The sequence below is a fragment of the Pezoporus flaviventris genome, unplaced genomic scaffold (assembly GCF_033815535.1).
Source record: "Pezoporus flaviventris isolate CSIRO_AGI_PZ_B2104156 unplaced genomic scaffold, CSIRO_AGI_Pfla_v1 ptg000079l, whole genome shotgun sequence".
NCBI classification, from domain to species: domain Eukaryota; kingdom Metazoa; phylum Chordata; class Aves; order Psittaciformes; family Psittacidae; genus Pezoporus; species Pezoporus flaviventris.
Window position 1 is genome coordinate 6,792,875 of NW_026892627.1, and position 26,665 is coordinate 6,819,539.

The window sequence follows — 26,665 nt, forward strand, 5'->3', positions numbered from 1 at the left end:
ACCCTAAACGATGTGCCTGGAAGAAATGGGAAATTTTCAGTCCCAAAGAGGTGTAATATAAAAGACTAGGGAGTAATGGCTGGCTGAAATCTAACCCAGATCTCAGCATGTGAAAATCCCCACCCACCTGGTGATTATTCAATGTCCTATATCAAAAAACAATACATGAAAAGTTTATATGAAACTTTGCATAAGAAAACCAGACTACGTGTAATTTACAGATGTTTCTTTCAGCTGTAACAAGGAAACAGGCAAAGTACTAAAGAGCTACTGAAGCCATTTCTCCGTTGTTCTCACCCATAGAGCACCTGGCTTGGATTGCCACCACTTGGTCAGAAAGAGCTGCTAAAACTAAGAATTTCAAGGGGATGGGCAGAGCCAGGAAACTAGGAAGTCCTTGATATTTCCCAGTAAATAATTGTCTTCCAAGCTGTTCTTCCCAAGTTATCATGATGATGGGATCCAGGCAGCCTCTTGCACACCATTTTTCATCTCTAACCCTTCTGACTGCCCCTGACAGGCATTTATCTCCAGCAGTCTAGAGAAAATTCACCTTCTGAGGCTGTAGATAAGGTTCATCAACAAAAACTGCCAAGCTGTGGATTGTTTTTTGGTTTGTTCTCAATCTCAGACTTAAACCACTAGAACACATTCCTACACTGTTCATGGAAAATATAGAATTTTCTTTCAAGCCTCGTGCTCTCCTGCCAAGAAACACCATCGTATCTTCTTGGTGATTCAGCCTTTGCAGATGAGCTGTGCACAGATAGTTTGGGGTGGGATGCAATCAGTTCTGCCTGGAGCCCCATAATGCCCATATTGTCCCGAGAGCTCAGGGCTGTATGGGAATGCTGTGATGAAGGGTACTGCTCTCCACTTCATCAATGAGTCACGAACCATCACGAGGGCTCTCTGACAAAGCCTGAATACGATCCCCACGTACACGACAGCCTGGTTTGTCAGCTCCTTCACACCACAAACCACACAGCACGGTGACTGGCAGCATGTTTGTTACAACGGCAGATGGACAACCTAGCAAATGTGTAAATAGCAAAATGCCATTAAAACAAAAAAAGAGAGAGAGAAAGCGAGAGAACAGCAGAGAAAGCAAGTCAGGGAGGAAAACAAAATTTCAGTATTCCCCGTGACACCACAATCCACATACAAACTCAACATTAAGTGCTATTCCTGCCTGCTCTGCTGAAGAAAACTTTTCTCTGGTGAGTCGTTTCCTCCAAGAAGCACCCGAAGTTAAGAAACACAGGGTGAAAGCAGAAGATAACATACCTCAGACCTGGAAAATGTGGTCAGATGAGTGATGAGGAAATTAAGAGACAATCAAAGACACGACTCTAGAGAAGGACTGCAGGAGACTGGAAATGCTACCTTCAGATGGCACATACTCTGCGCCAACAGAATTGCTTTCCAATACTTACATAAACAAGACACAGGATCCTAATGTATTTGGAGAGAAATGCACGCATTTGCTATAAAACATAACTTCAGCCACAGTGAAATAGCAGAACCCCAGGGAACAAAAGATGATTTTGCCATAATGTAACAAAAACACTTGAGTCACTGCAGCATGGGGGCAATCTGAAGGGGATTCAAAGAAGGATCATCATGAGGCTTTCTAAATCATCTCTACACTTCAGCTACTTTAAAGTCACTGTGTTTTGCATTTCTTTTGTTTTTCCCCACTCTCCATAGGCCAGACCTCTTTGAAAACCATTTCCTCAGAGAAGAGCAAAACAAAACAAAATCAGAACTGATTTTGACTCCATGGCCTCATGTGAGGATTTGCAGGGTTCTCCTTTGTGTTTGGATGACTAAAAAAGGTGAAATTCACACCGGGCAGAACATCTCTGCTATAAATAGTTGAACTGCAACTATTTTTTCCAGTTCAGTGCATTTAGGAAGAGAGCTGCCTATTGCCTCCTCTTTACATTCTTGTCAGTTAACAAGCGTGAATAATCTTAACAATTAGAAGAAAGCTCATAGCTGCAAAGCCAGGCAAGTGAGGGATCCACTATGATCAAGTAGAGCCTCAAAAAAAAAAAACCAAAAAAAAAACCCCAAAAACCCAAAAACCAAACAAACCCAAAAACATAAGAAACTAAGAGAAAATCGGGCAAGGAAAAGAAGAGGATGGCCCTGTGCTTGGTGTGCTGAAAACCTGAGTGGGAAGTCAAAGGGGACAACACGTGTAGCCTATGACGAGAAAATTCCACTCTTGATGCTTTCCTACCACATTTTCCTACATCACTTGCAGCTGCAGAGAACAATTTCATGTCTACAAAGTTTAGAGTCACTCCGCATAGCTTTTCTCAGTTTTAGCACCACAGGTAAAGGAGACCAAGACATACAATGGGCTTTATTTCTTAGGCTAAACAATTTTTTTTTACTTTAACCAAAAGAATGGGTGTCTTCATTCTTCACCTTCCAAACTCCGTATTTGAAGGTATATTCTGCTGAAGCTGGCAACATAATAAGGCCTCAAGGACAGAAGCTCTAATTCTCAGATAATCCAGAAAATGTCACAGTCATAGTACAGTACTCTGCCCTAAATTCATCTTGCACATCCTTCAGGTCCCAAGGGTGGATTTGAGCCGAGAGATACTGAGATCTGGTATCGTTATTATTTTTTCCAGTTAGTGGTGCCATGCAATACTAATAAATTACATTACATAATTCAGCCTGTGGGAATCCAAATTGCTTTACAAACCACATATCCAGTCCAGAATAGCTTCATGGATGCACCTGAGTGATGAGACTTTCTCTGGTTGCTCTGGCTTTCTGGTATACCTCTGGGAAGGCATCAAGGATAGGATATCTTCTCACTTAACTTCAACCATCCAAACCACTACTGATCTACCCCACACTTTTTGTCCAGCCTAGAGAGGAGGGAAAAGCCAGCATGTCGAATGGGCAATTTGCTCCCATTCCCCTGGTATGGGAACAGCTAGACAAATTGCATAAACTGTGGTTGATTCATCATAGGATTAATGAATCCTGCCTCTTACCTCTCCCTCTTTGCTGCCTATAAAGTGGGAATAAAATCACTTATTTTCCTTCTTTAGTTTAATTTAGAAAGCAAGCTATCCCAACAAGGGATTGCTACTTACTATTGGCATGTCTACCCGGCAATCACAAGTGTGGTTTACACCAGCTCCACACAGCACTGTTAAAAGTGTAGCCATGACAACACATGGGTTAGCGTAGGCTGCAAAACCCCCATGGGAGGCTGAGTAAATACTCCAGCAATTTAGCTCACTCCTCGCTTCCACCGGCTGTCAGAACGCAGCCGGGCTAATTTAAGCCCAGCTTCAATCATGTCTTTGCTTGCAGTCTAGACACATCATAGGCATACATACAATGGGCAGCGCAATGAGGTCCTAAGTTCTGTTGGCATTTCCAAGTGTTACTAAGATGTGCATTTTCTTTACACAGCTTTGGCTGCTGTGTATAAAGCAGGGTTAACTCTTTGACTGGGAGAGCATTAACTGGAGTGAAGAAGCCACTGTGTCCAACTGAAACAACTAGAATTTAAATTTTAAGATAACAGGCTAGCAATAAAACCTCTGAGAAAATCATGTTTCTTAAGAGAAATTGGCACAATCTAAGTGAAATGTGGAAGGGATAGTGTGCCTTGCGCTTCTACCTTGCACCAAGCGTGACCACTCGGTGTGGTCTTCTCACACCAACCCTGGACACTTGTTAAGGCTGTCTCAAGAGATGTGCTTCAAAGCTTCATAGTTCTGCTTGTAAAAAGGTGTTAAAAGCCACCAATGCCCATCTCTGGAAGAAAGATGGATAAAATACTTACCCATCTGGAAAATCTTATGAACAATGAGCCAAATGGAAGAACACAACAAAGAGATTACTCACTCTCACTTGAAAGAGCTATCACTGAAAATAAGTTTCCACAGTGGGTCCAGTTGGGAAATAATCGTCATATGGAAAGGGCAGGATGGAAATAACACACACTGAGGTTTTTATCTAATTACTGTACATACAATGCTAAAATTTTAAGATAGGTACTTCCCAAAATAAACTGCAGGCTTCTTCCAAAGGCTATGGCTTTCATCAGTACCTACTTGTTTATTGTTGCGGGTTTTTTTCCCCAGAATTTGTGCCTGGTTTAGATCTAGTGCAGGATAAAAAAAAATAAACCCTTACAAATGAGCCATATTCACTTGTGGTTCCTTTAGAAAGACTTTTCTGATTTTAACCACCTTATTCTTTATACGTCCACTTGAGAACCATGATTACAATGGACCTCTCTAAACATGCCATGGCGAAAGACAAGCAAAACCACATTCAGGTAAATTCAGTTGAAAACTTGCACTCGATCCCTACATATACATGTTGTCAAAAGTCATTTCTGCTCTACGCAATGGTTTTGAAACACAGTAGACACTGATGAGCTGAAACAGGCAAATCTGCATTTGATTTGTCTGGCAGTTTGTGCATCAAAATGTGTCAAGAAGCATTTGATCCTGCTTTGAGAGTACGGGAAACATTTCCAGGTTAGCAGGACACCCTGGACACAGTGACAGATGGGCAGAGTATGAGCCTGGCATGGGAGAGGCCATTTTATAAGTGGCTGTTGCTCCAAGCCATGTGGCAGACAGTCCAAACCCATTTGTCACAAAAAAATAAAGCTCTCACTGGAATTACCAAACCAAGGTGCAAGGAGAGCCCCTGACTGCGGCTCACTAGAGTATGGACACCTGCCCTGCCAAGGAGCACCACCAAAAACCTCCCACAAAACAAACCTGCACCCAAGCAGGAAGCAAAACTAGGCAAAAAACAACAAAGCCAAATTTTTTTCTCAAAGTGAATTAAATCCACAAGCAGGAAACTTAGATTCAGAATAACATTTTGTAGTCTTGCTTTGCTTTTTATTTTTATTTTAATAGAAAAGCACTGACTTTTCCTTACTGACAAAAATAAATTCAGGCAAGTAATACGGCTCTAAAAAATACTGGTTATTTTTTTCTCATCAAGAATGTCAATTTCTATCTATACATATTGAGTAGCTGTACAACTGTTAGTATTCATTTAAATCCAAGTTTAAGCAACATTTATTTTGAGCTCTATTAGGCATAGAAATCACACTTAGAGCCACAACTAGTCACCAGAAGTCTTTATATACCTACTAGAAAAGTGACACTGGTGACTGTGTCCTCCCAGAGGTAGACATGCTAGTGCTCATCTCACAGAACATCAATTTGGTTTTTTACACGTTTTTGACATTACACATACAGCTCTCATATAGGAGACTACATATGGCAAATATGTACAGTCATATAACGTGTATATAGACATGATAACAAGCTCTTACAGCTCTGCCATTTATTTTATATTTTAAGATCATCAAATATCTCTTGGCTTCAGATCAGCTTGTCACTCAACCTGCTCGGTGGCCAAACACACCAAAACAACACAGGGATTTTCTCTACCTGCTGGAAAACCGGTGGCTCTTTGCTGCCGGAAGCAAACTCTGGCTAGAGGTGATTTCCATCACCTCCGCTTTTGCTTTTAAAGGCTTGCAATGATATTGCTTTTATTCTCCCAATTTCTTTTTGCTGAGTGTCAGACATTGCAGTACAGATTGACAGGGTGGGGTTTGGGGGGTGGTGTTTTATGCTTATTTCAAACTGTGGCATTTTTCAAAATACATATGGTTTTGTTGAACTCCCAGTAATAGAAAAAAAAAAAAAAAAGACTAAGTTGAGTACTAGAGTTCTCTTTTGCTGGGTTTCGCATTGCCTCCCTTTGGATTAAGGGCTGGCCCTCTGTCAGCAGGATCCATTTCACTCTCCTGCCAGCATTCCCTCTTCTGACACACGCTCCTGGCCCCCAGACTCCAAATTTCACCAGGTTTCTCCCCCCCAACTCCCAATTTCAGGTCTCTCTCACCACCCAGGGCTGCTTGAAGTCCATGCAGCCTCTGCTTTCCAGCCTCTCCCAAACTCCTGAATCTTCAGTCCACACAGAGGATAGAGCTGAGGGTGAAATCTCTTCCCCAAAAGCAGATACCCCAATGTCTCCTGTGGCCTACAGCAGCAGCTAAACCACAGTGACCAACAAGCAAAACACATCAGATGCTGGCAGAATGCTCTGCATCCTTTACTAGCACAAATTTCAGTTGCTATCCACCAAACCCCTCCTATCACCCCACTAATGAAGTACCTTTAAACCCCTCAGGCTTCAGGTCTGATCCCAGGAAAGGGTAATCCTTGTCTTTAATGGATATTTATTATCTCACGGGTCTATTAATTGCAGCACAAATTGCATGTACTCAACATTAATCCTGGTAGCAGGAAGAAAAAAATGCAAGAGAAACATATGAACCCTGTAATACACCTCTTTATACTGATAAATCTCATCAAATATCAAATTAAAATCAATAAGCAAAACTGGAGCTCCTGAAAACCTATGATTCGGGGTTTGCAACGACTGGCCATGGCAATTAGTTGCCCAGCAGTTCAGGCTGCTCTGAGATGAGCAGTATGAGAAGCCAGGCATTGCAGGATTCAGAGAGCAGATGGTTTTAGGCTGAAATTAAATAAACACCCCCCAGAAAATAATCTCTCTTTCCAAAACACTAAGGAAAAGTTATGCAAGGAAAAAATAAAAACCCCAAGCTACATTCTTTAACTAGATAAAAGAACATGTTGTTCAGCCTTGGAGTATCTATTGTAATTAAATGCTCTAAAAACAGGACAGCAGCCCGGTGCCAGCCATGCATACACAAAAGAGACAAAACACAATGAAAAAAAGAAAAAATATCTGAGAACCATGCATCTCTTACACAGCCTGAAGAATGCCTGCCTCTCAGCACAGTCCTGCAGTGCACTCGGGCGTCCACCTAAATGAATGCAAAACCTACTCCCCTGCTAAGATAAATAAATTGAAAAATAAGAATTTAAATCCAAAGAAACCCACGTATAATCAAGCCCCATTCTGACTTACAGCTCTGAAAAATCCTGCAGTCTGGCTGGAAATGTCCATTGAAGAACTGCATTCAAAGATTTTCCCTAAAGGCAAGCGCATTTAAACATCTCATGCTCTGCTACTGAACCCGATGCTGCAACAGATGGGGACCAGGGCTGGGTGTGTTCCTTCTTCCCATCACGGTGCTGCGAGAGCACGGCAGAAGCCGTAGGTATCGCAGGAGAAGGCAGGCGATGGTTTTCTCCCTCGCTGCAGGCTCCCTGCCAAAAATGCTTTAGACATTGCAAGATTCAATTACACGACTGCAGCAACCTGCCACATTAACTCTGACGGCGGCCAGCGACGCACACGGATGGTATAAGCAGGTAATTAAGCACCGTATTGGATGCATTAGCTAAATGTTGCAGGTACACCAGGGAAGTTGGAGAGTTCAAATAACCACAGATGTTTTTAATGTGATCAGAAGAAAAAAAAAGATCCTGTTTTCAATAGCAGCAGAAGTTTCAGATAACCAAGACTGCGTCTGCATCAGTATTGAATACTTAGGGAAGGCAGCACAGATCAGCAGATGCATTTCCAACTGCTGGAGTGTCTGCTGTACTGTAACAGCCCTGCTCTCCATTTAACCACAAGTCCACTTTGTAGCTGTACAAAAGTCACATTATTTCTCTGGGCTTAGTTTTCCCACCTGCAGCATGAACAGGGGAAGACTTAACTGACTGTAATTTGTTATGAAGACCTCACTGGAAAAACACAGTGTCTAAGAACGAAGCATAACATTACCATCAAAAATAAAGACAACAGCAGATTTTGAATGGGTACCACACGAGCAAGTGCTAGCAGAGCAAAGCAACCTCTACCAGTAGGAGCTGAGGGATGGTAGGGAGCCCCGCTTTCCTCTTAATCAAGTATTGTTTGGCAAATCCCTCTTTATAATCACATTCAGCTTTGATTATTCTACCAGCAAATCTCATAGTATCCTTTATTGGCAATGGAATCAGACCCCAGACCACAAGGCCATATCCTTAGCCAAGATGGTTTTGAAGGCTGCCACAGATGAAGTCACCTCTGGTAGAATAAAGATGACATGAAGGCAAAAAGCAGAAAGATCACAGTTTCTTGTACGTTAACAACAGGCATCGAACTACTCATGCAATGAAGTGACACCTCTTTGAAGAAACAGGTGTCCGGATCCTGAGTCATGAATTACTGCCCATCATTTCGTGGTCATTTCAAAACAACATTTGTGATGATGTATTGAAACACTCTGACATGGAGGGTTTGCTTTAAGTAATGGCTGCCTGTCACTAAACTGCTACAGTAAGGCAGGCTTGGCTTTCGCATCACTATTTATCCTATTCATGGCAGGACCCTGCACCCTTTTGCAACTGACTGGAACCAACACGACTCTTAATTCTGTCTAAAACAAATAATAAATGTCACTGAAGCAGGGCAGTATGTTTTGCTCAGCAGCAAAAGAGGTTATGTCCAGCTGATACCTGCCATGTACCAGGCAGAGAGCACACCCTAGACAATGGCTGCTGCCCTCCCCTCCCTTGGCCTGCTAAGTGCATCTGATAAAACAAGGTGCTTCAGAACAAAAAAAGATGAAAATGGTATGTACTGTTCACTCACAAATGGCAACTATTACCTGAACCATTTTAAGGCAAGCTCAGTGGAAGCCCTTTTTAACACAGAAATATTCAGCATTTAGAAGGGTTTTCCCCAGCTAAATATTTTATGCAGGCAGAATATACAAACACTTTAGGAAAACAAAAAAGCTTAGTCTTAATTTCTGTTTCAAAGGTACCAGAGAAACCAGTCAACCAGCTGGAGCAAGCAAAACACATCTGTGTCTCACCTACTTGAGTTGTAGGAGAAAGGAAGGTATCTGTGGCTGACTAAGAGGGGGCAAAAGGGAAAACTGGATTCATCTTGGAATAAAAGAGGTTCTCCTACAAGTCAGAGTGCAAAACAAGGTTCATCTCAGATGCTTCCCTGTATAGCTGACCTAAAAGGATTATTCTGATTAGAGACCAGTTCAAATAAAAAGGGGTATTGACAGCCAGGAAAATGTCCCATACCCCTAAATCATCCCTTTCAAATCACTCACAAGGCTCAAGTGTGATGTAGCCAGTTTCAAGAATCACTCAGACACACTACAGCATTTTTTAAAACAATTAATCTTCAAGACTGGTTCTGGTCTCAAAGTCTAATTTAGCACAGATTCTACCTCAAAAACATGCCTTTTCCTCCCCCACCTTTGGATAAGGGGTATGAAGCAGAAGAAACAGATTGCACAACTACATTTCAGATAAGAACAGTTAATGGTTTAGATACCATTTCATAAATATTTGCTGAACTAGTGTTTGGATTCTGTCCAGTTTCTGACATCTATGAAAAACACTGAATCATTTGCCATTTTCTTTCACCTTCTGGGGTGAAAAATAGGCAGGGACGTTTTATTGTTCTATTTCTTACCATTATTTAATGACTGCTCACATTTATGTTGAAGTGCTCTGCCAAAGAATCCAAGCTATTCTTAAATCTCCAGGCCTTTGGTGTCCAAATCACAATTATGTAAATATTTATGTATTCTTTATTAATTAATTAAAACCTCTCTTGGGACTCAAATATTCCCAGATCAAATACCTGTGCTCATATGTGGCTGGATAGGCAACTAGGGAAGACCTGAGAAAAAACAGATTTCTGAATAATAAATACCTTGTTTCAAATTGGCATTTCAAGTGCATGTGCTCTGTTGGAGATGCTGAGGGGCTCAGAGCTGAGACACAGCAGCCTCAGTGACAAAAAGCAGCAGTGAATTCGTGTACAGCATCTTGCATAAAATGGTGCAACATGTGAACACACCCAAATAAAGCTATTGAACTATGTTTTCAATCACACTTTACTGACAAATTTTAGGAGTCTGCATGAACAGGGATCCAGAATTCCAGTTGTTTCTTTATATATTAAGGACAATTTAGAAGACTCTAGAAAATGCTTTATATAAGCAACTTTCCACGCCAATAAATTTTTCAGACTTTTTAGACCTTTTCAAAAATTCTCAAGTCTTTGCATTTCAAGATCAGCAGTCATTATTCATTTAATAAATGCATGTCTTTAAAAAAGATTTCATTTCGGAGCACTTCTAGATCACTTGCATATTTGGACTGACCATAGATTTTCACACTTTCCCAAGCAGGAACACTGGAGGCGAAAAAAATCACCAAAACCCGCTTGTGCCTTTGAAAATGAATCACACGCACACTTATAGCCCAAAGGCCAAACTATGAGGAGAGGAGATTCATAACTGTCACACTTTCATGAGCATAAAGCTACGGAATTACTTGCCGAACCAAAACAGAATCAACGATGTACCAGATGTATCTTGTTTTTCCATTTGAAGAGTTTGCAAAAATTCAGAGCCAGACCTTCAATCAGCTTCAGATTTGGTGGCACGCAATTCTTGCAAAATTCCCTCAAGCTGTTCCAACACACCAACTCTATTTCATCTTTTTTTTGTCCAAGTACAAGCCTACAGGATCATAAATTTCAAACTAGCAGCACAGCAACTTTCCACGATTTCCCTGAGGAGACTAAAAATGCCTGGCTATTGGTTGGTGTTATTTATGTTCTGTAATTTTCCACAAAGATCTGGTGGTTTTCTAAGTACTACATAAATTCAATGAGTTCAATAGGGCATGCTTCCATTATAGTTTCCTTGTTATTAGTAGGCAAGCAGTCCCTTGAACTCAATGGAGCTACTGTCTGTGAAGATACCACGTAGAAACATGGCAGCATATATTGATTACTGAAGCATACGGTGAGCCAGAGGGTCTGCATGGCAGGGCAGGGCAGGGCTTTAGTTCAGTGTGTAATTAAGAAAGATTCTCTGTATTTTTACAAGGAGCACAGTCATCATATTCATGGTTGTTCTATCCCTGCTCCTACCACAGAAACCAAAAGCGACACACAATACAGATGTGCACCACAGCAGCCTGCAGCCAAGAAGCCAATGCACTTGGGGGATGCTGGGGGGAAAGCAGCAACTCCCTGATGGGCAGCAACAGCCACAGCAGCAGCTGGGAGGCCAGCAGAGTCCAAGGGAAAGATGAAACAGGGAGAGAAAACTCCTGAACTGCATCATAAACTACACCAGCTCTTAGCAGGACACCCAAAGTACTTTCTCAAGAGTTAATGTTTGGCAAAAGGCAGCTGTGATCTGCAGGGGTTGGAAAAGAGAGTACAAGAAAAAAAAGCATTAAGCCCCGAGAATAAAAGGCAGGAATGAACTGTGAAGTCCATCACCCAAAGGAGGAAAATTGGAAATCAGGGTTGCAGATATAGTACAAAATGGAAAGAGCAGAGAAAAATATCTCGTGAAAACCAAAATCCACAATTTATTCCTTTATTCATCTCAAAGAGCCACAGTTTTTTCTTTGCAATTTTTCAGCATGATCTACCAAGCAATGAACTGAATAGCTGGGATTCCTGACTCACTGCTGACGAACCAGACAGAGAGCATCCACGTGGAAAAAACACCAAACCCCAGTAAATAAGTGCCCATCTCTCCTGAGGGAGGGAGCAGCCTGCAAGCCTCTGCAATGAAGGTTGATCATGCTGCACCAGAGATGCCTCATCCAGCTCAGGTACCGAAAACAGGATAGCTGCAGGCTCAAATTAACATGTCTAGTTCTTCAGCAGGACTAAACCAGAGGCTGTTGGGTTATTTTTTTTTCTCTGTCTTTACATATATATCCAAATGCAAATGATATGGAATTATTAGGTATCCATGCAATAACAGTATCAGAGGGTGAACAACATCATCCTTGCACCCTGTCCTACACTGACCGTTCCCATGACCTTTCCCACCTTTTCCCCATCTCTAGAGCTACACAGATGGAGGGATGCATCCCCGTTCCTGTATCATGAGGAGGAGGAGGAGGAGGCTGGAGGCACTCCTGGAGGGGTGCCAGCACAGAGCTGTGCTGTGCCTGGGATCAGCTGAAGTCTCTGAATGACAGGGAAGAATTGTGAGGATTGGGCTAGGAAATGGTGTTCAGTAACTCACAAAGCAAAGGACTGTAACCTCTGTGATGGGGATGAAGTCACACAGAGATGTCCTGATCTCCAAGGACAAATAAATCAGAGAACAAGGGCTTGGTGGCCCCTCATTCAGCCTTGCCCAAGGCATTGAGAGGGGCTGTGACACCAGTATCAGCAATACTCTGGGAGGTTTTGAATCAGAATTGCGCAAAATCGATTGGTCACTCAGTAGGACCTGAATGAGCTTAGAGAGCCCACCACTTTCCTTCTCTAACAAAGGCACTGAAGTTTAGAAGTCCTGAAAGACAGGAGATGGGTCTTACCCTGCTTCTAGCATACCCCTTAAAGGCTTTGCTGAGAAGCACCCTTTGTGAGACAGAAATGGTCCCATAGGACAACAGAAGAAGTATAATACGGCAACATCTAGAAATGGGAGAGAACCACAGGGGAGCAGGAGCTAGTGGGTTAAGATTAAGCCCTCCAACCACATGCTTCAGCATGAAATCCTTGTATATCTTGTGCAAACCCAAGATCTAGGGTATGGTTTTTGAGATCTAGGAAAATGTGTACTCCACAATATGACTTTTCAGCTTCACTAATCCCAGAGCGACCAGTGAAGGACCAGCACTTCCATGAGGACATGGCAACAATAACATGGATGAATGGAGATGCCTCCGCTCTGCTGCTGCCTCCTTGATACCTTTGCCTTCAGGCTGCTTCATGCTCCCTCCCTCAGCAATGTGCACTCCCAGGGACTGAAGCAGCAATTGGGATGGGAGTCGGTGCCAAAAAAGGTGGGTGAATGGGGTGGAATAATGAGGCAGTAAGGAGGAAAAAAGGTGATGGTAATTAGCTCCACATAAAACCAGTCACACCTGAACTGTCCATAATATTTTAAGCCTGGCTTGGAGTTTGTGGCTGAGCACATATAATGCTACAGCACATCTGCAGCTCTAAAGAGTTCTAATTATTTACCCAAAAGAAAACACCCTGCTACAATAACATCACAGCACAGCCATCCTGGAATTAAGATGCTCTTGCACGCTGCACGGCATGGTTTATTTTCTCTGAACCTTATGACCATTTGTCACCCATCTTAGAACTCAGTCATGCTGGACACTGAGTTATTTCATCTAAGTCGTCCCTGTGACTCCAGGGTACAGGTAAATTACCCACGTACTCACACTTTTGCACAGCCTGGCTAGGGACAGTATGTTCTTCATGTTGGGGATTCTGGGTTTTCTAAGGCACTGTGTGCACGTAGCAACTTTGCTCCATGCAGGTTTAAAGTATGCAATAAATAGTAACCATTAACTCTGAATTGAAGCAAGAGCCCACCTAGAATAGGATAAAGTGGCTGCCTACATACAGTAATGAGCAGTTAAAATGTCATCAAAGGTTTAGAGGCTGAAGTACAAAGATCTCTGCTGGTATCAACTGGCTGCTGAAAAAAGAAATGGAGACAGCAGCACCCCACAGCATTTCAAGTAGGTCAGCATTGACAGAAAATAAATACTTCTAAATAAATATATTGCAATGCAGAAACCTGACACAAAGCCACAAATTCACTATAAAGAATGTGGTAAATGTGTTTGTCAGCTTAGTGAAAATAAAGTAACCAGTTTAGCCACTCATTTTCATTTAGAGACATACAGCAGTTGGGCGCTGAACATAATGCGTACAAGCAACATGAACATTTGCAGACTGGCATGAACACTTTAGGAATAGCCACATCTACAGTATTATGCTAGATCCTATTGGCAAGAGCAGTCAGACTTTGAGACTGTAACTACAGATGATTGCAGGGAGGTTTGGAATGCAGACTATTTATCTGAGAGCCAGGCTGTTTCATCTGCTGTCACCATACCTATGGGTTGCCCAGCTCTCAGGGAAGGATGCTTCAGCATGGGCTGAGGCTCCTGGCAGAGCAGCCATGCGGGAAAAGGCTGGTGGTCGGGGCTCCCCTCCACTGATGTTGGAGTTCAGGGCCACATTCCCTCCCCAGAAGGATGCAAGGTGCTTGGAGGCAGAGCCCCCTGGCTTATTTTGGCATCCACTAGCCCAGTGGAAGACATGTGGTAATGAGCTCTGAAATAGATGCCTTTTATGATAGAAGTTCAGTATTTATTTAACAGGCAGAAGCTTGCAAATAGCAATTCCAGATATAGGATGCACCCTATGAGAGTGCAGTTACCTTAAGATTAAATATTTAATTTCCACCACAGGAACTTATTTGCAAAAAATTACAATAAAAGTAAAACAAGCAAACAACAAATAAGAGCGGGCGCAGTTTAGGTTCTACTTCCTAATTTTGCTGTGTCAATAATTTAAAATAATCCCACACTGGAAAGAAAAGCGTGCTCTCAGAGTCTCTGACCACAGGCAACAGCACTTTAAACATATCCCAGAAACAAATTTTCCTGAAGAAAATTTGATTTGATTTTAAAGAACCCAACAAATAAACAACCAATCAAATTTTAAAAAACAAATTAGTATTGCAGAAGAAGAGCTTATATCCATGTCTTTAGTATTCCAGTTTTGTCTGGGGTTTTTGTTTGGTTTGTGAGGCTTTTTTTAAGGTAAAAAAACACTGTACACAAAGCAATCACTATGGCATATATAGAAATGGGGGAGGGGGGGTGGTGGTGGTGTTACTTAAAAGGTTCATGAAATCATTTAAAAGGGGAAGTCTTTTAAAAGCTGTAACCTTTACACCTTACAAAGAAAAGGTTGCAAACTGTCACTGGATTCATCTTACTCATACCCTGATCCTGATCAATAGGATTAATAATGTGGGATCATACATAGTTATCTAAAAATACACATATAGAGAGAGACAGATATAGATACAGATACATATATAAAATCTGATGTTGCATGGGAATATTTTTAGGTCTTCCCAACTCCCATGGCCCATACTCCCACTTAGATCTGTACTTTAAGTGATGAAAGATGGCTTTCTGGTTGAGGTTGGCAGGGTATCCATGCTCTATTCCCAGCTACTGCTTGAATTAACTCTGGCAAGCCCCAAAGGCTGATGGGTCTCTCTTCTCAATCAAATCTTAGTTAGGTTGGTTTGTTTTTTAACATACTTTAAGCATTTTCATAAAACTGTGGGCTTTGGTGGTTTGCTTGGTTGGTTTGGTTTTTTTTAAACTTTGTACATTTGATACAATATTGGCCTAAACCCACAAAAAAAAATATCAACAACAGCTACAGCCCCCAAAGAAAGCATCACTTGTTTGCTTCCTCACACTGCAGTCCCCTTCCACAGACACCAGGGCTTCCAGACATGCCCCCAAAGTCCCAGTCTCAACTGAGGGCAGCACCATAAGGCTGCAATCAGAATACTAAAATATATCCTACCAATTTAAAAGATTAACCAATTTGAACCAACATTCTACAAGTCATAGAATAGCCCAAGTTGGAAGCGAACTTCAAAGATCATCTGCTCCAACCCTTCACAGGAAGAGGAGCCTCTCTAGTCTACAGGGCAAAAGTGTGCTTCGGTCTGGCAAGTCTTATTTACTTCCACTGATCTATCAGGAAAAAACACTTTTCCACATCAGGCTGTGCAGCCACTTTTGCAAAATGCAGGAGTTTCAGTTTAGAGCAAAAAGGTGTGATGGCAACTCTTCCTTACTTGTATTTATTATGAAAAGGAAAAAACATTAGCAGTCATTCTCACAAGTTTTGTGTACATAGGATCTTTTTCCTCACCTCTCTCATTTCTCCCCTGCTGGCTGTTTTTGCTGCTTCTTTAGCGTATACATATTCAGAGGTACTGGCTTTTAACAGAACACTATACAGTAACAATTATCGTTCAGTGTGATTATGAAATAAAGATAATAATATGGCATTAAATAAGGGAGCATCAAGAAAACTGAGGGAGTAATTTGGCCACAACACCAGGAGTAAATATGACAAAGAGCACCTTTGGATCTTCATCAAGAAACAGCTAGTGGTAGGGGCTACGCAAACCACTCCAGGAAGTCTTTGAACCTTGCCCTTGCTGTTGGATACCTCTGCAGTGCTCCTGCCAAAAATAATCTGCCCCTACAGTTCATTAACATAATCTGAAAAGAGAATTTTATTTTCTTTAGAATATGTTAATTACTGTATGTATGTATCATTAGCAGCAGTTTTCCATGAATGCACAAATTGTCAGCTATTTTGGAAGGAAAAAAAAAGGAGGAATCACAACTTCAAAAATACTCCTGGGCTGTCCCCTCTTAGCACTTGAAGTGAAAACATTATGAGTGTGGCATAATATATGTCCTGGAACAGAATAAACATTTCCATCCACGTACAGCTTGAGTTATTTGTTTCTCCAGGACCACTGCCTCCCTTTCTGATTGCAAAGGAGCTTTTGAAAACAAGTTTCCCAGTCCCTCAGCCTTCCACTCTAACGCTCCTGAAATACACGTGTTGAATGAGCTGCAGGAGGTCCTCGGGGACCTCCTGCTGAAACTCTGATGGAACACAGGCATGTGTAATAAACTCTTCCACCTCAGCTAAAGCTTTTTTTTTACCAAAGGTTTTTCTCTACAGAATTAATACCTTGGTGTTAGAGCCTGATTACCTCTCTTAGGACTCTCAGTACACATTTCCACTAAAAATTAATCAGCAGATACTATTTCTGGGAAAGGAATAAGAGAAATATCTCTAACTTGAACTTTGCAACATAATCTTTCATTGCTTTTGGAAGCTAGACTGAGAAGTCACTGTATTACACTTTTTTTTATTACACTGTATTACATTTTTGTGTAATACAGTGACAACATCTCTGTATCAGTAGATACAGAGCTATTTTGGTTTATTTTCTAAGGGAAGGGAGAGGCAGAAAGGAACTGGGGGAAGAAAATTTAACCCCTCTAACTGTCTGGAAAACACCATTTCAAATGCTAGATTTCAAGGTCATGCAAGGATGTGACCACTGACTGGGACTATATTTCAATGTAATATGAAGCTTAATACTGTACTTATTTTTAGGCAGTAATAATAATTATTATTCCCCTTTCTCCTATGCAAATTTGTTGCTAACAGATGTCCTGTCCAAAGGGTGATCCAGGGCAACTTCTAACATTGACAGGGGTGCAGTATGGTGCTATATGGTCACCTAGTCTATGGATCACTGATGTCTGTTATGTTTTTTTTTACCACCACAAATATATTAGTGCATTTCCGAGGTGGAATTTCCTTCCCCAGGGCCAAGTAAACATCCAATACCTACTCCAGTCAGTGATGACTCAGGTATTGTGTCAGGCTGTAGACTACATCCTAGCTGAAAGCCAGCCCAGCCAGTATTCCCCCAGATGTCTTAGTCTTTACTTAATCTACCTGTGAACATTTTAGTTGTGGTCTTCCAAGTTACAGCTTGTCCATGAATGATTGAGATCCTTCCAGGGAAAAGTGAACACCAGCAGCATCCACTAATTTTTACATAGCTAACCTTCTTCTCGAATCCATTTCTCACTTCAGTTTTACAAATGTAAATAGGTTTATCTGGTTTAGTGCTACCGTTTGATGTTCAAAGACTGAAAGGACAAATGGTATGCTCCTGCATGAAATGAATATTGGATCACAGAGAAGAAGAGGTGATTCACACACTCAAGGCTAAAACGAAAGGAGGGGTTTGGGACAGGAGGGATTTCCTCTTCTTCCTTCCTTCCTGCCCTGATGTGAAAGTGCCTTGTTTGCTTCTTTTTCATCTTTTTATGTGTGGTCCCTTTCCCAGGGCCACCTGGGAAATTTATCTAACAAATTCTTCCTGACATGAAAGTAAATTTCAAAGTAAAAAGCTGGTAGCACCCTTGATTACTCCAGCTCCTTTCCTGTAGCACATTACAGCGGTGGCTTTTGGTGTGCCTCTGTGAATAGGACATAATAAGTGTCCGGTAGGTCCTTCTAGCATGAAACTTTTGGGGATGGCCAGTACTAGTGCTAACAGATGAGCACCTCTTAGAAGGAAAGGAGTCATTCACATTGAATAAAAAGCAAGCACAGCACTTCAAAGATGTATCTCCACGTTTTCATCTCTCACACACACATACAAACCCACAACAGTACACTCACTGCAGTGAAAGCCATTGCACACGGATCTTTTTAAGACACTCAATTTGTTGTTTTAAGCAACCACCAGAGTAGCTTATTCCTCCAGGTGTAACCACAAGCATTCAGCTACTTAAACTAAGCTCTCAGTCCAAATTAATTTCTTATCATCAAGGAGATAACAGGACAATACCAAGCAGGCCATAGCAGTCTTACCCCACTACTAGATTTCTTCAGTTTATAAAAGACGCTAGGCGGCAGCTCCTGCGTCAGCTACTCAGAAAGCTGCACAGCAAGTCAGCGGCTCTAATGCCTTACAAAACTAGATGTAAAGCCATAAACTTGATATATGGCGTCAGCTACAGCCACATGCTCAAAACATGGACTGCATTTGAATCTACTATTTGGCAATTCCTATTTTAACGACTTGTTTTAAGTTGCCTTTAAGCCTTGCCAAACTGTAATGTAAAAAGGCAGAAATTTTCCAGAGCTGCAACTGCCCCAAAAAGGAATGATCTGGAAAAACTTCAGACAAAATATTTAAGCCACTTCTAAAAAACACAGCAGAAAATACATCATTTCTGTATATTCTGGTGAATTTTATTAGGAGATTTCTAGCTCCTCCTTAATTCATGTTAAAGAGTTTTGATTTGGCAGGGCAGACTGCATTGGGCAAACATTTCCGTTCTCCTTACAAAAATGCATCTAAATAAAGCTACTTTATACAGAAATACTGGACAAGCACTGGCAGCAGTGGGACTGAACAACTGACATCCTCAGAAGAAGAAGAGGACTATGGGAGAGAATTTGGCAAGACTAGCTAGTAAGCAGCTACAGTGTCTGAAAATATCACAAAAGGAGCAAGTGATCAAGAGGTAGAGGACAGACTCTAATACTTGCTGGACAAGAGGATTGAAATTGATTTCAGACATCCACAGAATGGAAACTGGGATTAAGTAGTCATAGAATTATAGAATCATAGAATCGTTAGGGTTGGAAAGGACCTTAAGATCATCTAGTTCCAACCCCCCTGCCATGGGCAGGGACACCTCACACTAAACCATCTCACCCAAGGCCTTGTCCAACCTGGTCTTGAACACTGCCAGGGATGGAGCATTCACAACCTCCCTGGGCAACTTATTTCAGTGCCTCACCACCCTAACAGGAAAGAACTTCTTCCTTATATCCAACCTAAACTTCCCCTGTTTAAGTTTTAACCCATTACCCCTTTTCCTATCACTACAGTCCCTAATGAAGAGTCCCTCCGCAGCATCTCTATAGGCCCCCTAATGAGTGAAGAGTGGCTGAAGGCACAGGATGGCAGTGAGACAGCTTTGTTGGGAATGGGCAGAAGAGTTTGTTCACTGTTGCCCACCTACAAAAACATTAACAGAATTGATTAGTCCTGAAGGAAAGATACAGGGTCATCTGACATTATGGACAGGAGTCCACTAAGATTAAGACATATAACCTTCGGTGTCCCACCACAAGTGTCGACATATGACCTACTGTTTAAACTTACAGGATAGTAAATGGGTATGAAGGGTGGCACTCAGTTGCCTCAATAGAGATCCTTATTGCCATCTGAGGCAGCAGAAGACACAGGGCTGACATATGTCATAGCACCTGTACGAGACCTGCATTCTATAGGACAACACTTCATCAGTTTGTCTGGCATCCTTTTTCATTAAAATATATTAATCTTCTTTGTGATTAATATATCCTCTCCAAAGAGAAGACAGAAGCTGGTAGGCCAATGTCAGTATATGTGCCAACGAGGAAGCTGAAGGCCTGGCAGCATACCTTACCATAACACCAATGGCATATTACAGGCTTATACATGGACATATGCATCTGTAGAAAAGAAAGGAATTTAAGTTGCACAAGCTACTTGTATCCAAACATTTCTTAACTTTTGAGGTGCTGACTTTGTAACCTTACCAATATTCTTTCAAGGCTTCTTATGTATGTTTATATAAAAACCTTATATATTAATTTGGACTGGGATAGTCAGAAACATCTAATGAAATTCATTCAAATCCTCTTTGATTTGTAGTAGCCAATAAAACAGTACCATGCGTACAGCATGTTCTCTACTGATAGGTAGCTCTGACAACTATAGCAATTCCAGAACCGGTTTTCTCAATCGGTCAAACTGTTTCCAAGAGCCAACAGCAAGGCAAAATTGCCACTGAGAGCAAGGCCAGTCTAGATTGATTTCTCTGCCTCCTGTTTCTCTGTGCTTGAGGAATTCAAACTCACTGAAACTTCTTTATGTAACCTGTGAAGACCAAAGAGGATGCTCAAAGCATTGCAAAAAGGACAGTGAAAAGAACAACTGGAAACATGTTTTACACTGTTAACCACAAACAATTTTTGTTTGAAATTTCAAACATAAGATCAAGCAATTCAGGCCCCAAAACTGATGTGGATATTTGGCAACCACAAATCTGTGTTCAAAGGGATAAAAAAACCCCTGCTCTTTGTACTGCTGTTACAGCTGTTTACTTTCTGGCTTGAGTTCGCAGTTCCTGAGGTCTTATAATATGTTCTGCAACCACAGAACTGCAAAGGTTTGAGAACTCTAATAGACCTTGGGCCAACAGTTCAACAAACAACTGCAAAAGAAATGTTCAGCTCTTCAAAGAGAAAGAGGAAGGAAATAACTGTCAGCTGAAACAAAAAAGGTGCAGATGATTTGTTGCTCACAGTTTATTTCAGAAAAAAACCCCAAACACCTAAGAGCCTATGAGAACTGTGAAAATGAACAGAAGCTTAAATTTTCCCTCTTCAAGGGGACGCTGTATCCTTTCAGCAGGGATGGGCCATGCAGATCTTCACAGAGCTACTAAAGGGCAGTCTCTCCCAGTTCCTCTCTTGCCAGCTGATCAGCATATAGGCAGCACCATCACACTAAGTGGCACATGTCTGCGTGCTGCTTCACATGGTCAGACACATCATGCTCACACAATGAGCACCAATCATATAGGGACTGTAGGGACTCCTGCGTTTTATTTAGGTAGTCTATTGATACACTGTTATCAACTCAGCTGGCTAAATATGGCAATAACACATTTGACCACATTTCTCATTATAATTTCTTTTGCTCTCTCTTATTTCTGTCCTTTCTTTTAATTATTTTTTTCTGCTAACTAACACACATGCAAAATATAAAGTCTTTAACTTTCACCCTCATCAGTTACCAGTTCTCCATCTCCTGGGGAGTGGCTCACACTCCAGTTTCACATATAGGATACAATTTATTCCAAACATACCCTAAAACGCAAACATTCCAGCATGGTTACATCTTTTCTCAGTCTCAGCTTTTTTCCAGTGTAGGTCAAGCCTAGGAAATAAATTCTGTGTTTTGCCCTTCAGGGGCTGAAAGTTAGGATTATCCTGCTTAATCTCAGTCTCTCCCATCATCACCTCTGCTAAAACCTCAAGCTCACACATCTGCTTCTAGAGGGATGCGAGAACAGGATCAAATGAAGTGGTGCTGCTCCCCAGACACAGGTCTACCAAAGGTAAAGCTTTGAAGATAACTGCAGCCTGGCCCAATATACCCTTGGGAGCCCACATAGAGGCATTCCCCCCAAACAAGCACATGTCGCCAGTCCATCTCTTAGACCAACCTACAGAAAAGCTAAAAGGAATGCCCGAAATCTGCACATCCAACCAGTCCAACAAAAGCTCTGGGAGTCATCAGCTACTTAAGCTGGACTCACCTCCAGTTAGTGTCTTCCAACAGCACAATAAAACCCTACATGGTTCCCATGGTGGTCATATGTCAGGCTTTGTGGGTGGCGTCCCAGGTGCTGCTGCCTTTGGAGTCTTCTTGGGGACTCCAAGGAGTACTAAAGTAGCTCTAGGACATCTCCCAGTGATTCTAGGGGTTCCTTCTGTATCCTGATGAAAAACCAACCCAACCAGTTAAACTGGTCCTCACAAACACATATCTCCATCACCATTTATTCTGATGTAAACCAATAGAGCAAAACCATTCAGAAATGACTACATGTATCATTTGTTCCAATATGTACATGCCAATAGCTATTACAGAAATTCTCTTAGAATTTCCCTACCTCTTTATGGCTGTTTAAGCCAAACACCCCAGTACAATTGTATATGAGAAAAACAAAGCAAAGCCCCAACCTTATCATCCAAATCCACAAAACAATCCAAGCTGAGAGAAACATTTCAGGCACCACATAATACCTTATAGGCATCATTTCTGGCCAGAGGTTAAACAACTGAGATTTATACTATTGACTAAAAGCGTTTCTTGTAAGATCTACAAAAGGACATGATAATCTAGAATTTATTTTAGTTTTCCAAGTAGGAATGTAGCAAGAGCACAGGAAAAGAAAACCGTGATTTACGACCCAGCTGTAATTCAATATGTTTCATTTAGGAGATATCAGAGTATTGTAATTAGTGAAAAATAAAACCTTTTTTTTATGCCAAAAAGCTATCACCCACTCAACTCCCAGTAATTGTAGTTGCAGTTGAAAGAGTGCAGGGTTAGTTTAGAGAATGCAATTTAATGTTATCCCAAATAATAAGGCTGTTAGCCTTTGCTAGTGAAAGAGCCAAAGCAGCCCAAAACAACCCACAGCAGACCTCCCAATGACTGATAACAAATATCACATATTAACGCTGACAGTCCAGAACCTGCATTATATTGCCAACAACAGCAATTTCCACAAGTCATGTTTCGCTACTTAATTCCATTCATATTTTGACCACAAATACATGTGACACAAAACTAAGGGAATATTTAAATCCATTATAGCAACTAAGAATGACTCCAGGAAAAATATTCTACTTTCCTCAAGTACTTCGACATCTTAAAATGGTTATTTTGATCTCTTTGTTGCATGTCCTACATCGTTCTAAGGCTTTTGAGCAGCTCCTAAATAATGCCACACTCAAGCCAAAAAAAGTCTAAATTACGGAGGCAAGGCAGCCTAGCAGGCAAAGCCCCAGGGTGCTGGGAGCAGAAAGAAATTCTGAAGGCAAAATGCTATTCAGAAGTTTGAAAATAAGTTAGGAATTTCCCCCAGAAAAGCTCTGCAGCAAAGAGGCCTGGCTGAACTGCTGGCTGCCAGGGAAACGTGAATCTGGACAGCTCTTCAAGCAACAAGGCATTCACCTGCTGCCAAGGAGCAACAGGTCTGCTTCCATTCCTGAGCTGCCAGCAAGCTGAAGTAGCTTTTGCAGAGCACAGGGCAAATTAACATGAAAAAGAAGCGCAATAAATTAAAAATCTTATGAAGGTGATGGCAGAAAGTGGCCACAAATTAGGATTTTGCAGACTGTGACTGATTTGTGGGTTGTTGTTCAATTATTCTGGGTTTATAAGATCATTACTGTAAGTGTACTCATTAAGCCACTGTTAAAATTTGGTGAAGCAGCTCACCTGGTATTCACTTTTTTGGAACCACGTAAGATATCTGTAGGCCAAAGTTAACATCAAAGTTCAGAGTAATGCTGATTAGGAATGAAGTTCACAATAACAGCCAAATAAAACTTGAGTTGCCAAGGAGCTCTACAAACAGGCTTATGGTAGCTCTATCACGGAGACAAAGACAAATTATCCCTCTTTTTAGAAACTGAGGAAAGAAAAACAGAGAAAATCATTTACCCAGTCAGTGCAGGAGAGTGCAGGAGCTAAGGAGCTTTAGTTGCGTGCTAGTTGGCCTATGTCTCCATCTACCCAGGTGCTGTTTCTCACCACAGCTACCAGATCTGAGGCACATTCCTCATTGCAAAGTCTGTGCCTGTGTCAATACTGTCAACCAAAATTTCAACAGAAAGACATGGGAATACTTTCTAATGGAACAGTTCAGCAACGAGATGAATTAGGGACCAATTCTCCTTGCAGGCTTGGCACATAAGTCTCATTAAAGTTAACAACAAATATGAGACTCATGTGCAAGGGAAAGCGATTAGAGCTTTAAATCCAATCAACGTCAGGTTTACCTCATTGTTCCACTTCAATGACTTCCTTACTGCCTACACTGATGCTGCTTTCCCAGCAACACTTTACTTGTGTTCTTCTTTCTGCAGTGATTTTTCTCAGAGAAATGCAAATTTTCCAAGTTTGGCACTGCTAACAGGGCTGCCTCTGTGAGTAAAAATGGTCACACCTGGATAATTGGGAAGGTGAGGATTAGGGACTGTTATGGAATTAAGGACTTCAAACAAAACAGTAAGAAAAGCTCATAATTCAGTGAAGGCTGAGAACTGCCCAGAGGGATGAAGATGTACACATCTTCCTTATTTCTTTGTTCAACATGGCAAAAACATACCAGGAGATTTTGGAAATGGCAATTTTCTTCTCAAGCAGGACTACACTTTCAGAGGCAGGATAGCTCATCCATTCCTATCTCACATACACAAACATACACAGTTAAACTACTGCTCAAGCTAACAGCCAAGCATTGTGTTTGGGGCTTTTTTTTTTTACCAAAAATAGCTAGACTCAACCCAGGGAAGGACTACACAGTGACATTTTGGCTCCACAAACCCCACTTTTCCTCCTCACTGCTCACCAGAGCCTCTCTTCAGGTTTGCTTCCACATCCCAGACACTCCAGGTCACAAACTGGATGACAAGGCTATTTTCCCAAGACCCTTATATTCTGTTTACCTGGACACAGTGAAAGCTTATAAATGGCAAAGCATATTAGAGCAAGAATTAAAAAGCAAAACTAGTCAAGAAAACATGGTTTGCACACAGATGCTGTAAGGTGCTAGAGCAGACATAAATCACGGAATATTACTGGAGTTGTACGATGTGTTACATGATAGAACAGTCTTAGATTGGCAATAATACAAAGCTCAGTCATTTCTAAGCACAGATAGAGGAAAAAAAAAAGTGTATAGAAGCTTCTGAAATATTTCTGTTGCCAAAGGAAATAACACTCTGCTCTCCACCAGCACGAGAAGTATTTTCTACCCACTCGAGTAACCTATGTGACAAACTAGGTCTGCAGAGGAAATCTTTAACTCTTTTTTTTTTCCCCTCAACCTGTATACAGGCAGTAAACAAAAGCCTCCAAAAAAAAGTATATATATATATATATATATATATATATATATATATATGACTGCATTGGAGATTTTTTTTGGTTTTTGGTACTTTCTATCATCCAAGTGAGGGAATTACAGAGCAGGAGGCATAACCATATTCTGTAATTTGTGGGATCAGTGAATTACTGTGGCTACTCAGATGAGATTAAAATAAATAACTTACATGGCTAGGTTAAGAATAAATCAAAATTTAAATTAATGTGAAGCAGTAAACAGCTTTTGAGTCAAGAAGACAGTAGATACAATATGCTTTGAATTCTGGTGAGCTTCTTGCATTGCTACACGGGACATTCTCATAACCAAATTAGAGAAATAAGGTGCAGCTAAAAATCACTGCGAGAGTGCCCACTCTCAAAAGGACCTCAGAAAGGGAACTAGTAACTAGCAATGGCTTGCCACTAAAGTTGGAAGACTCCAGCACAGCATTACTGTTGGCCTGGTTGTAGGCAGTGCTTTTATTTATTACCTGGATAAGAGATTAGAGAAGATTACTTCATAATAATTATGAAATCATTTCATTTTGACTGCATGAGCTTTCTTAGGGACAGCAAGAGTAACCAGTATGATCTCGAAAACTGAGAACTGATCCTCATCTGTGAAATAAAGCACCATAAACTAAAAAGTGCTAGAGAAAGGAGGAAGGAAATGCCCAAATGTGAAGCAGGGAACAGCTGGCCATTAGCCGAGCTGCTAAAAGGGATAACTGCTTGAGGATGAGTCAGTGACACAAAACTGCTGCAAACCAGGACAAATGTCCAATTTTTCCACTTCATACGACTCTTGTGAGTTCCCTTCTCTACCTTATTTGTCCAGAGATTCTTCAAAACACAGTGCCCCAAAATGGAACAATCCTGAGAACAAGAGGAGGATTATCAAATAAAGCAAATATGTACTGTAGGTTGATAAAATTGGGGTTTCAAGACTAGGAAAGAGAAGAAAAGCAATAACACATAAATGGTCAAAAAGTCTCCTTGGTCACTAAGCCAAGAACAAAAATAAATCAACTTAATTGGCAGGAAATAAGAATTAGGTTGCGCACTAGGGATAATTTCTTGTCAAGATGATGACAAAGTTTAAGACAGTACCAAGGGGTGATGCAGAACCCACTCACTGCTTTGGAAGATGGCATACCCTACAAGTAACAACTTCTACCAAAACAAGCTTAGCTAGAGGTGGCCTACTTTCATGGAAATGGTGGTCTTGGATGAGGGAGGTGTAGCATCATCCCATCCTCTCATCTGGATTCAGTAGAGGCAGTTCTACAACCTGTACATCTGTCTGTGTGCAGGACCAGGATAAGAGAGTTGGTTGTAGAAGCACCATGTACTGCTTCAGCATGTGTTCCCTCTTTTTGTCAGTCCCTCTGGCTCTGTGTGACCTATTGGCCCCCAATGACCTCTGTCCAATCTAGCTACACCTATCCTGCTTCAGTGCAAGAGACTGAACTGAGTCCTCTCCAAAGGTCCAGAATGGGAAGCCAGTGCTTCCAGGTGTGTCACAGAGAT

General features: G+C 41.4%; 1 protein-coding gene across 6 annotated transcripts in view; it reads right to left on the bottom strand.

Moving 5' to 3' along the window:
• The window catches only part of PRKAG2 (protein kinase AMP-activated non-catalytic subunit gamma 2), a 243,861-nt gene that overhangs the window by 159,949 nt on the left and 57,247 nt on the right, over positions 1–26,665 (bottom strand). The window contains exon 1 of one of the 6 annotated variants that reach the window (XM_061474364.1): positions 6,982–7,148. The exons of 4 other annotated variants lie outside the window; for them this stretch is intronic. In XM_061474364.1, coding sequence (XP_061330348.1) covers positions 6,982–7,062 — 81 coding nt within the window. In that variant the 5' untranslated portion in view covers positions 7,063–7,148. Of the gene's footprint in view, positions 1–6,981; positions 7,149–26,665 lie in introns of those variants that run through there. One more of the 6 variants, XM_061474366.1, reaches the window with a different exon arrangement.